This window comes from Furipterus horrens, unplaced genomic scaffold (genome assembly GCF_987537825.1).
Source record: "Furipterus horrens unplaced genomic scaffold, mFurHor1.1.pri manual_scaffold_41, whole genome shotgun sequence".
In the NCBI taxonomy this organism is placed as follows: Eukaryota; Metazoa; Chordata; class Mammalia; order Chiroptera; family Furipteridae; genus Furipterus; species Furipterus horrens.
The window spans coordinates 117,945-130,325 of NW_028327211.1; the positions used below are offsets into that span (position 1 = coordinate 117,945).

The window sequence follows — 12,381 nt, forward strand, 5'->3', positions numbered from 1 at the left end:
GTCAATGACACAAAAAACAAATAAAACCAATACTAGAGAAATTTTTTAAATTGTGAATAAAAAAAATATTATAAAAAGGACTAAAAGACAATATCAGAGACCACTTTCATGCCATGAGGTAACAAAGGCCTCGCTAACAAAACCCATACCCCATAAGCCGTGAGATGATCGGCAGATAGGGTGACAGACGGTCAACACACATCCTGCTCCGCACAGCCCTTGCTCTCTTCTCCCCTTGTTTGCTTTCTTCCTGTTGATTTATGGAAGTCCTTTGATATTAAATACCTTCATCCTTTCAGTGGCTTTCATTGAATTTCAGTGTTTCAAATATTCCTCAGTGTTGTGGTCTTTAAGGAGACAGAAGAGTCAGGCAAACCATCCTCAAAAAGCTTATCATGTAAGTGGGGAGAGGAAATAATGAAACCACATAAATAAACACAAATGTGAGATTAAACTCCATAGAAATTAAACACATTATAGGAGTTTATAGAAATTCTAAAAAAAGCAAAAGGCCATATGCCCACTGGAGAGGGAGAGGGTATTGTCTGGGCAATGGCCAATGACCTCTTCCCAGAGGCCTTGGCAAGCCGCCCCCATGCTAGTCCCCAGCTCCTAGGCTCAGAAGTCAGACTCTTCACCAAGAGAGGGCTCACTTCTTCCGATCAGGGTAGTCTCACCTCATCAATACTGCAGTGCTAGTAAAAAATCAGAAGGCCAAGATTACGGCCTGACAGTGAGAATTACATCTGTTCCACAGACAACACCTGTGTCTACACGATCAGGGAACTACACTCAGAAGCACAGTCAGAAGGCTACTTGGTGAGAACAGAATTAGAACAATAGGAATCAGCTGAATCCTGTGCTAAAAAAAAAGACTGAATTAGCTGGATCCATGCATCTCCCCAACAGGCACAGCCTGGTGACTGGGCTGGACTCTCCACATCTGCTGCCTGAGGTACCATCTCTACTCTTAGGCACTGCTAGGATGGGCAATGCCCATGTCAGACTCTCCCTCACCTGTTCTGAGCTTTTATTGCTGACCAACCCTCCTGCAGATAGACATGTTTCCTTTAGCAGTTACACATCCAGCCAGGTATTTCTCAAGTCTGGTAGACCAGGAGGCCATTTGGTCCGTACACATCTCTGCTCTGCTCCATGATGTGTTGAGCTTGGCATTTCTCTCTTGGGGAGCCGCCTTTTAAAAACTTACCGTATTTTTAAGTTCTCATGGGAGGGGAATGCCTCACTACTGCCCACGTCCCAAAAGGGGGACAAATCTCACAGAAGAAGTAGGACTAGCAGGGCTGAAACACTCAGGGAAGGCTTTATGAGGAAATAGGAACTGGAGCTGGCTTTTGAGAGATTCATAGGACTTGCAGCACAGGCAGAGCAAAGCAAGGGGATTTTCGATGAGAAAAGGCACAAACAAGAGTAGAAATGGGCATGGTGTGGCTAGGTTATGGTGAGGGCTGCTTTGGCTATAGTGGGGGGCTGCTCTGGTTGGAGTAGGGGGCTGCCATGACCATTGAAAATGTAAACAAGGTATTAGGTTGGATTAGTAGGGTAGTCAAGATCGTCAGCTGATTATACCTCTCTTTTAATGTTAGCTCCTGCCTGTTGGGAAAATAAGCCATTGTGTAATTGAAGAAAAGGCACACAGGCAAGCTCCAGGAAGAGGTGAGTATAAATACGACATGCTTTAGAGAGGCCTGATGCAGGATTTAGTTTGCAATGTTTTAACTGAACCTATTTACACCATGCTTTTTACACGCTGGAGAAGAAAGCCGCTAAGTAAATTTAATGACTTGACAAGATCACACTTTTATCTCTTAGCCATGTCCTTTCAGCCAGGGTGACTTCATGAGGGTGGGAATTCTATATCTCTCCTCATTTCAGCCAACAAGGAAAGAAATCAGTTGTAGAGAGTAACTGGTAATACATCAAATCAACATCATCCATTTTGAGTTGAAGAAATTTTGCTATGATTTCAACTCTGGCCTATTATAAGTTCTCACAATAGTACAGTAGCTTGTTATCTTGACTTCAGTTCCACAGAATCTCTGGGAGTGGGCTTCCTTTAAAAATATCTGGAATATGTTAAAATAATAAAGCATATCTCAGTGTTCATGACTAAACAAAAATATCAAGGAGGAATAGGTGGGAAAGTGGCTTTGATTTTCAGTTTGTGGGTTCTGACTCTATTCTAAAGATAGAATATATTTTGGGAAGCTGAATTAACTGTTGTCTTACCAAAATGAGACAGGAATTACAATATAAACCGTTGCTACTACAATCATGGGTGCTGCCACAAGGAGTTTCTTCTCATACCTATATCCTGGCACTTCGTTGATGATCAAAAAAAGAGAAAAACAAGAATTTTAAAAAACAAACCAAAGAGATGGAAAAGATAAAAACTAACCATTCTTAAGCCTATTCTAAAGAATAGCTAACTATTCTTTACTACTCTAAAACCCCACCCTTACAGGTGAATGGCTTATGAGGGGGACCCAAAAATCCCCAGAATATATTTATAAAATATTGTGTATTTATCCTTATATGCATAAACCTCAGTCACTTTCAAAGTACTCTCTATTTGATGCAATACACCTATAGAGACTTTTTTCCCACTGCTCAAAACAGTTTTTGAACTTGATTTTGATGCCTTTTAGTGCTTCTGCTGTTTTTTGTTTCCTCGATTCCACATTGGCAAAACGAATCCCTTTGAGGAATTTTTCATCCAGGGAAACACAAAAAGTCACTCAGGGAAATATTGGGTGAATAGGGAGGGTGGGGCATGGGGGTCATGCCATTTTTTGTCCAAAACTGTAAGGAAGTCCGACAACCAAGGATTTAAAGAATAAATATTCATCCGGATGGGTAGGAGCGGCAGAAATGGGGAGTTGGGGTGAAGAGGATGCGGTGTGGCAATGGCAAGGCAGCAGCAAGGCAGTGGTGGCGGCTGGTGGAATGGGTTGTCCCACACTCACATGTGGTGGATAAAAGCTGGGAGGGACACCTGGGGAGTGATCCCAGCCCCAGGCCAGACCCTGAAGCCCAGGTTCCCAGCGCTGGGAAAATAAAGCCTCATAGCTTCCGGCTGTTAAAACCAGAGAGGGTTGCAGTGGCAGAAGGAACTGCCCATTTCTCAGGTGAGTCTGTTCAGAGGGTTGCCACAGTCCTAGAAAGCACTCAAACCCACCTTCTCTGGGAACCACCACCAGGGAAACAGCTAGAGGGGCACCAGTCATATATGGGAAGTGGGTGAAGTGATTAGAAACAGGGAAAGGGCTGAGCAAGTAGCATTGTTCCATCTCAGGCCCCACCCCCACATACAACACCACAAAGGCTCTGCCCTTTACAACATAACAGGTGCTCCAAGACAGGGAGTTAAAGCAGCTGTACCTAATACACAGAAACAAATACAGGGAGGCTGCCAAATTGAGAAGACAAAAAAAAATATGACCCAAATAAAAGAACAGAATGAAACTCCAGGAAAAGAACTAAGCTAAACAGAGATAGCCAACCTATCAGATGCAGAGTTCAAAACCCTGGTGATAAGGATGTTCAGAGAACTCATTGAATATGGCAAGCATAGGGGAAGAAATGAAGGCTACACTAAATGAAATAAAGAAAAATCTACAGGGAACCAACAGTGAGGGAAGGAATCCAGGGTTCAAATCAATGATTTGGAACATAAGGAAGAAATAAACAGCCAATAGAGAGTCCCAAACAAGTTGGACCCAAAGAGGACCACACCGAGACACATCATAATTAAAATGCCAAAGGTGAAAGATAAAGAATCTTAAAAGCAGCAAAAGAGAAGATGAGAGTTCCCTACAAAGTAGTTCCCATAAGACTATCAGCTGCCTTCTCAAAAGAAACTTTGCAGGCAAGAAGAGACTGGTAAGAAGTATTCAAAGTGATGAAAAGCAAGGGCCTACAACCAAGATTCCTATATCCAGCAAAGCTATCATTTAGAATGGAAGGGCAGATGAAGTGCTCCCCAGAGAAGGTAAAGTCAAAGGAGTTCATCATCACCAAGCCCTTATTATATAAAATGTTAAAGGGACTTATTTAAGAAAAAGATCAAAACTATGAACAGTAAAATGACAACAAACTCACAACTATCAACAACTGAATCTAAAAAGAGAAAAACAAACTAAGCAAACAACTAGATATGAATAGAATCATAGATATGGGGTTCATATGGAGGGTTATCACCAGGGAGGGGGGAAAAGGTACAGGGATTAAGAAGCATAATTGGTAGATACAAAATGGACAGTGGGATGTTAAGAATATTGAAGGAAATGGAGAAGCCGAAGAACATATATGCACGATTTATGGACATGAACTAAGGGGGGTGATTGCTGGAGGGAACGGGGTGTACCAGGTGGAGGGGGTCAAAGGGAAAAAATTGGGACAACTCTAATAGCATAATCAATAAAATATACTTTAAAATTGCTTTAAAAATAATAAATGACTGAGAAGCTTTAAAAAGTTAACTGAAAATGGTATTTATACTTTGTAACTTAAGTCTTTAGCAGATGAAAGAATTACCTATTACCTTCACAAATGAAAATTTCTCAGCCAGACCCCACAATTAACTCACAGTTTGGGGCTGGCAGAATAGAATCTGCATATTTTGAACCACCCCCCACCCCCCACCCCGCCCCCGAGGGAATTGTGCTATCAGTAGGTAATCCACAAACCATCAGAGAGGTGGAACTTGAAGAGCCTCAGATGAGGTCAGTTAATTTAAAAACATAAATAAAATTTATTACATATCATATACCACGAATGCAAAAATGATGCAATTAATCAAATCAATTATTTTCTAGGGATCTGTTTGGCAGGATAGCCAATCAAGGCAGGGAGTGGGAGGGAGACATGTCTCACCCATTAACTCAGCAGTTCTGAGTCTGGTGCAGTAAGATTGCCAGGTGTTCCAGAAATCACAAGGAAAAAAACATGAGAGCGCAGGAGGGGAGCCCTTGAAATTCTTTCTATATCATTCCCACTATCTGGAAAAGGCTTTTAAACTGTATATTAATCCCAAGGTCTGAAGATGGGAGGAGGGGAAACCTAGAAACTGGCTACGAGCAGAAAACCCCTAAAACCCCAATGGGCAGTACACTCAGACTAGCTGGGCGCCCACTTGCAGCTTTGTGCTCAAGTGTATTTCATAAATAAACTTGCTATTTCCACTACACACATTGTCTCTCGCCTGAATTCTTGAGAGTGAGACAAGAACAGAGGAGGGGGACCCCCCCCAACTATATTCCCTATACTTTATATCACCATGATTATTTTTATAACTGCCAATTTGCACTTTTAAAAATTTATTTATTTATTTATTTTTAGAGAGAGGGGAAGAGAGGGAAGAAAGAGAGGGAGAGAAACATCAATGTGTGGTTGCCTCTCATGCACCCCAACTGGGCATCTGGCCTGCAACCCAGGCATATGCCCTGACTGGGATTCAAACCTGCGAACCTGTGGTTCACAGGCCGGCATTCAATCCACTGAGCCACACCAGCCAGGGCTAATTTGCACTTCTTAATAAAAACTTATATAACTGCTTTAAACTATTGGTAAGATATATTATGCAAATACTATATTTCATATATGTTAAGACTAAAATCTCCAATTTTATTTGCCCAGCATTTCAGAATCAATGTATTTAGGAAAATATAATCAATTACACTAAAACTTCGGTATGTTAACTCATTTTACACATTCATCTAATTGGTGATATGTCAGTGTTACCAGGTTGATGCCCATGAAAGTTATCATAGATTAGTAAGATTTGTATCACTTGAAAATTGTTTCACAGTACTGGAATTTTTAAAGAATAAAGTGTGTAATATTTTGGATCGAAAAGATTTAGCTCAGATAGTATTCATTTAAAATAAGGTATATCATCTGTTCAAGAATGGTAAAAAAAGAAAGAAGAATCATCTAACTCAGGTTAACAAAATTGTAAACCAAACAACAGGGCTTCTTTCAAGATTATTTCAGGAGCAGCATCTTAAGGAAAATCCCTATTAAAACATAATTTTAGCAATAACAAAGTTCTGGCTCAACATGATTATGAAACATTTAGTTTTGATAGAAATATGTTTTATTATGGACAGCGAAACAGACACAAGAGAAAACAGAGGTATCAACCATATATTTTAAGTCCTTTTCTAGAATGACCGATGTTTATTAGAGAGTTGTAGCCCCTCTGACAATAAATATCAATGTTATCACGGAACAGTAGAACAATTATTGTCCGAATACTGAGCTTCTGTAAACAAAACCCACTGTGGGTTCAAGAAAACACTGTATACACATACCAATTCAATAACTCCGTATACACCAGAAACAAAAACCAGCTCAAGTCTAGAAATGAACTGGCTGGAACACACTTATTGTGTTACTGCTTTAAGAATCCCACGGAGCACCTTGTAACTCATTAACTGCACGTTTTCCTTTGGGGGGAAACACGGTCCTCTCTCTGTCACATATGCATAAGGAAATCTCAAAACCCAGAGACCATCTGGTGGGAGAGTGATTTCTTGTTTTTCTGGGTAGAATACTGGACATGGTGGTGGGCCTGGCTGTACCTGAAAAACACAGATAATAGAATTATTTTTTCATTTTTCAATAAGAAACACCTGAAAGGTAAACGCCTAAACGAACAATAGGTTTCTAGGTAATGGGTACACTCCTAATTTTAATCATATCTAATACATCATTATTTAGGTTCAAATATCCTGCTTTTCTACAAATTTTAACTTCAAGTTCTGCCTTAACCAACTGATGTGAATTGATGGCATGAACTGATTAACACACAACTTGTTTTCCAAGAAGAATATTAGGTATAAAAAGTATTTAAAATTAAGGCCTGCTTAATTAAATTATTACTTTGATATTATTCTGTACGTTTTAAAAACAATCAAAACAAGAATCAGGCCCTGACCAGATAGCTCAGTTAAGAGTGTTGTCCCAACACACCAAGGTTGCGGGTTTGATCTCCCGTCAGGATACACAAGAAGCAAACAATCAATTAATGCACAAATAAGTGGAACAAGAAATCAACATTCCTCCCCTAAAATCAATAAATAAAATGAAGGAAATAAAAAACAAAAACTAGCAATAGCATTTTGGTTTCTGAAGATGGAAGAGCTGTATTTCTTTTTTCTTTTCTTTTTTTCCCTGTTTAGGATAGGAGGAGGAAGGAGAGGGAGGGCCATATTTCGTACCTGAGGAGTTAGTATTATCTGCAAAGGAGCATCAGGAACCACAACAAAAAGCCTCATAAGTTGAGCATAATGTGGTTTTAGTCCTCTACCCTGAGACGATGACAGAATATATAAGGGCATATCACTATTTAGGGCTTTTAAAGCTGATTCCTTTGGTCCACTTCCTAGTACTTTCATTACTTTGTCAGGCCCTGAGCACATAAACCTCCGACCTCGTGAGTCTTCATATTCAAAGCCAACAAATGCTCGAGCTATGTCATCTCGCCGTCTTCCTCGTCCCATTACAACCGCACTTCTCTTTCCAGGAATAGCTTTATTTGGAGCAGGCCAAGAATTTGTGTCTAAGTCTCCTTCATCTTCAGCTCTGGTCCTGATGACAATGTCCCAAGGCATAAGATAGTTTGTTCCTGGAATGAAGCCCTGTTGGTCCAAACCTGTATGAAAATTGTAAGACTTAGCAGGGCCTAGTTTAACCAAAGACCAGCTTGAGAATTTCGGTAGCAGACCTTTAGGGCAATTTGAATTCAGCATGCCTGGGAGATATTCAACTGTGGATGCCTGTCGATCAACCAAGTTTGGTCTCTTCTCAGTTTTTACTTCTCCTTGACCATGAACTTCTGGATTATCGCCTCCTGCTTGTGGATCAGCTGGATAGGTACCTAAACTATCTGTGGATTGGCCTAAACTCAAAGCTAGACTCAGGCTTGTGCTCTCTCCTTGGGTCTGAGGTTCTTTTTCTTTCAGTTTGTCAGCTTCTGCATCTGGAGGGGCAGAAGATTCATTTTTGGCAGGTGCAGGATCTGGAGTACTTGGTTCAAATATTGGGAAATTGATATGGTCCAATTTTCCACAACATTTTTCTTCCAGAAGCTATAAAGGAAGGGGGAAGGGGGAAGCCTGTGAGTTTTTCATTAAATTAACACAAAAAATTCTTCACTCAAAAAAGACAATGAGTAAGCAAATAAGTACATGTAAAGAACTTTCCCTTGTTTACATATCACAAAGCAGTCACATTTTTTTTTCTAGGTATTTTACTTCTGAAGATATTTTACTCAATTGATAGTTAACAGAAAAAAGGAAAAAAAGAAAGAAAAAAATCCAGAGTCTACCTGATAAAAGTCATAGTTAGCTGCCTTGATATCAAAGGGATCATCTCGAGGTGCTTGTTTCCTTCCACAGTTACAGGCACCAGTGGATCGAGCGCGGCTATTGTGATATAGCACAGGAGGATTTCTTTCAGCCTCTGGTTTTTCTCCTGAAAAATGTTAAGTAACTATTAATTTCACACACACAATGCAGAGTCAAATTTATTTTGCATTTTTTAGCATCTAACCCCCAAATTTCTCCAAACAGTACACTGGAAATAAGAAGGAAAAAACAAAACAAACAAAAAACCCAAACACCGAACCTTGACTAAATACACATAAGAGAAACAAGTGACAATACATTAGGCTTCCTAAATAAGTTTTATCGTTATGGTGACCTTACACTTCATTATATTCATTTTAGTTCAACAAAAACTATAATATAAAAATCTTAATATGAAATTTCTGGAACTGGATTTTGTAACAGTTCCCATTTACTAATACCTTAGGGTTCACTCTTTAACTACAAGAAAATAATTAGCTGTCATAGCTGATTACTTTCTTTTTTACAACAGGACAGAACACTTAAATCTGATATGCCTACATCTCCATAGGGCTCTTTTTAAAAATATCCATACATAGTGAACAAACTCTCTTAAAGCAAGAATAAAAACAAGCTCATAGTTTTGATTTTAAAATTCTGAGAAAACTTGTTACCTGATTTAGGTAATGAGTGAAATTTATGTACACAATGTTGATCAGTTAAACTCCTCTCCTCACAGAGCTGATGGCCATTGCTCCAAAACTTGTAGCAGTCCTCATGTAACTGCATGGCGTATTTGTGAAAGGCTGGACCCCTGGCATGTTGGCTGTATACTCGCAGAGCCTGCGCAAGTTGATTCTTATGGACAGTCATTGTGTAATTATGAGGCAAATTTGACTGATAGGCACTATGAGCCATGGGTAAAGCTTTTTGGCACCGGTTTTCTGAGAATTTGGTGTCAATATCCAAAAACCCTTCCAAGACTTTAATACTGCTTAAAATCTTAGATGTTAACTCTCCATTGGGAGACCCCAGGTCCTCCTCTTTCCCATCAATAGCTACTTCATATAGTTTTGAAGCTGCTGAGATCCACTTCTGGTAAGTGGGAAGTTCAAAATGGGAAGGCTGTGGGTTCCTGCCCACACTATCATCAAAACCTTTCTTGCTTAGAACTAGCTCCACATGCTGCCATAGGAATTCCCGAAGAGTGAAATCCACTAGCTGCCCTGAAGAACTGCAACTGCTGCTGTCAACCTGGAAAGAAAGGTGTTGTCGGCTATGTTGCCTCATCACCTGGTATCGCCTGGGACCCGACAGGGGTGCAGGCACCAGCAAAGATTCAGGGTCCTTCACCGTACAATGACTCCTAAGTTGGTCCAACAACATGCCTACTGGGTCCTCCTCCTGGCTTCCTGAAACTATGTACACAAAAGCCTGGTTGGCAGGTACAGTAAAGAGGCAGTTGATACTCTGATTAGTCAAGACACGACTTTTCCGGAAGATTCTATAAATCTGGTCCTCCAGGGCGTGTTGCAATCTCCTTTTAGGAGAATGCTTCTTGGGCTTGTCTGGATGCGCTGGGTCTTGGTTCCGAGGAGGTTCCACTTTAAGGGCTCCATTGAGTTGAAAGAGGAAAAGGAGTCTAGGTGGGCAAGGTCGGCAGTTTAGTTTCCAGTCTTTGCCAACTGGACAATCCTTAATGGCTGTTTTGAGGAGGGGCAGTACTTTTTGTCTCAGTCCATCCAGGGCTCTGAATACTCGGTCATAAGTGATGTCAAAGGAACAAGTGGGATGGACCAAAAGCAGGATATGGCAGACGGAGAAAAGGTAAAGGAGACTGAGGCACTGCAGTTTCTCTTGATGTTTCCAGAACTCGTGCGCTTCCGCATGAGGTAAAGGGAGTCCACCTCCAGCTTCCCCGCTCTGAAGGGCCCGACAAGCCCGCAGAAGCTGGGAATTGTCACAGATAGAAGTGAGAAGAAGATACAGAACTTTGCTTTCCTGATTGTAATAGGCCTGCAGAAGGCTGTAGTCCTGCGAGCCTGGCTCAGTTTGGCTCCTTTCCGCGGCAGCTCCACCTCCCCGAACTGCATCCGCGGCCCCAGCCCCAGGCCCAGCCCCAGGGTCCTCGGCTCCACCAGCCTCCCCGACGGCGTCAGCCTCTGTCCTGACTCCAGGCCCTGGGTCCCCAGGATCTTGGTGGCGAAAAAGGGGGAAAACCTGTCGGTCGCACACCGTGTTCACAAGTGAGAACTTCTCGGAATTCAGGCGCAGAGCCGTCTTGCCAAAGATGCCCACCACGCAGATCTCATCCTCTCGCCAAGGAGGCTCCGGTCCGCTAGCCACGCTCGCTCCGCCCTCTGCAGGGGACCCCTCGGGACTTTCAGGGTTGTACCAAGCTGACGCCCCCATTAGAAGCTCTCTCAAGCTCACGGGACCAGCCATGGTGCTGCGACTTCTCCAGAGCCCTTCCGGTCCGCCGAGCAAACCCAACCGACTTCCGTCCGCTTTTGAAATCCCTCCCCCTTTTCTTCAGCGCCTGCTTTCCTCTCACTTTCGGTTCCGCCTTCCGCACCTCCTCTGCGTTTTTCTCCGTTTTCCCTAGCCCTGCACCACGGAGGTGTAAGATTTTCCTCAACACGAGGCAATGGGAATTGAGATGCCACATCAAAAAGACAATCGGAAGCAGTTAGTTTGCATTTGAAGAAATACAAAAACTGCCAAAGAAAATGTCAAGTATAAAAGTATAAAAGTCATTCAATTTGAACTATAGAAGCTTGCTATACCAGACATAGTCTGCAGACCTTAAAAGAGGAAGCTTGTTAGAATTGCAGAATCTCAGGTCCCAATCCAAAATACTGAATCAGAACATGCATTTAAACTAAAATCTAGTGATTCGTACACTACAGTTTGAGAAACACCGCTCTAGAAACACCTTACAAAGAAAGGTGAACAAATTTCTTTATGTCCTGCTTGTGGAGAAATATAATTCACTCACATAAGTGGCGAAGAAAGCTACTGATTTGGAAAGGTTTATGGAGTACTATTTACAAAATAATAATTTCTCAGTCCCGGAAGAATATATTCCAAATATTTAAAATGCGTTGGGATTTAATTTTTTCTTCACTTTAAAAAAATAATAGACTTATTTTTTAGAGCAGTTCTAGGTTCTTAGCAAAGCTGATAGAAAGGACAGAGTTCTTCTGTATACCCTCTGCCCCACACACGCATAGTCTGTCCCACTATCAACACCCAGCTCCAGTGGTATATTAGTTACAGTCCATGAACCCAGACGGACACATTATTATCACCCCGAAATCCATAGTTTACATTAGGGTGTATTTTTGGTGTTGTACATTCTGTGGGTTTGGAATACAGGTTTAGACTAATTTTACTGCCCTAAAACTTCTCTGCTCTGCCTATTCGTTCTTCCCTTTCCCCTAACCCGTGGTGCTCCATAGTTTTGCCTTTTCCATAATGTCATATAAGTGGAATCATAAAGTACATAGCCTTTCACCTAGTAATACGCATCTAAGTCTCCCGGCCCCACCCCCCCTTTTCATGCTTTGATAGCTTTCTTTTTTTTCAGTGCTAGTATTTCATTATCTGGATGTACCACAGTTTATTTATCCATTCACCTACTGAAGGCCAATCTGATTGCTACAGAGTTTTGGAAATTGTGAATGAAGTTGCTATGAACATCTGTGTGCAGGTTTTTGGGTGGGTCTCCTCTTTTATTTTTATATCCTATTTTCTACAGTGAACGTTTTAATTTGTAATAATATTGAAAAATTCTTCCTTGGAGAAATGTGGAAAGCCTTAACTCAATATTTGATTTAGTTGATTGGAAGTTTGACTGGTTAGGGTTTTTTTTGTTTTTGTTTTAATACTCTTAGCTTTAAAGAAAAAGTGGAAATTTGATAATTTGTATTTAATGAATTTTCACTTGGGGTGTCAAATAATGACAATAAAATAATTCAACATAGATTACTTACTCTGAGTGGCTCTG

At 41.1% G+C, this 12,381-nt stretch overlaps 1 protein-coding gene across 1 annotated transcript; it reads right to left on the reverse strand.

Moving 5' to 3' along the window:
• Positions 1-5,794: 5,794 nt before the first annotated feature.
• On the reverse strand, positions 5,795-10,840 carry LOC149990017 (nonsense-mediated mRNA decay factor SMG8-like). Its single transcript, XM_090265706.1, has 4 exons — positions 9,047-10,840; positions 8,354-8,499; positions 7,245-8,114; positions 5,795-6,605 (listed from the first exon to the last, which is right to left on the reverse strand). The coding sequence occupies exons 1-4, from the start codon at positions 10,815-10,817 to the stop codon at positions 6,408-6,410; spliced, it is 2,985 nt and encodes a 994-aa protein (XP_090121832.1). The 5' UTR covers positions 10,818-10,840; the 3' UTR covers positions 5,795-6,407.
• Between the last annotated feature and the right edge of the window lie 1,541 nt (positions 10,841-12,381).

Bases quoted from the DNA above. Each gene is read 5' to 3' on its own strand.
- LOC149990017 (XM_090265706.1), bottom strand. From the start codon at position 10,817: ATGGCTGGTCCCGTGAGCTTGAGAGAGCTTCTAATGGGGGCGTCAGCT. The intron at 8,115-8,353 runs GTAGACTCTGGA...CTTCCTTTATAG, and splicing joins CTAACTATGACTTTTATCAG to CTTCTGGAAGAAAAATGTTG. The intron at 6,606-7,244 runs GTACGAAATATG...TGTGTTTTTCAG, and splicing joins AGATAATACTAACTCCTCAG to GTACAGCCAGGCCCACCACC.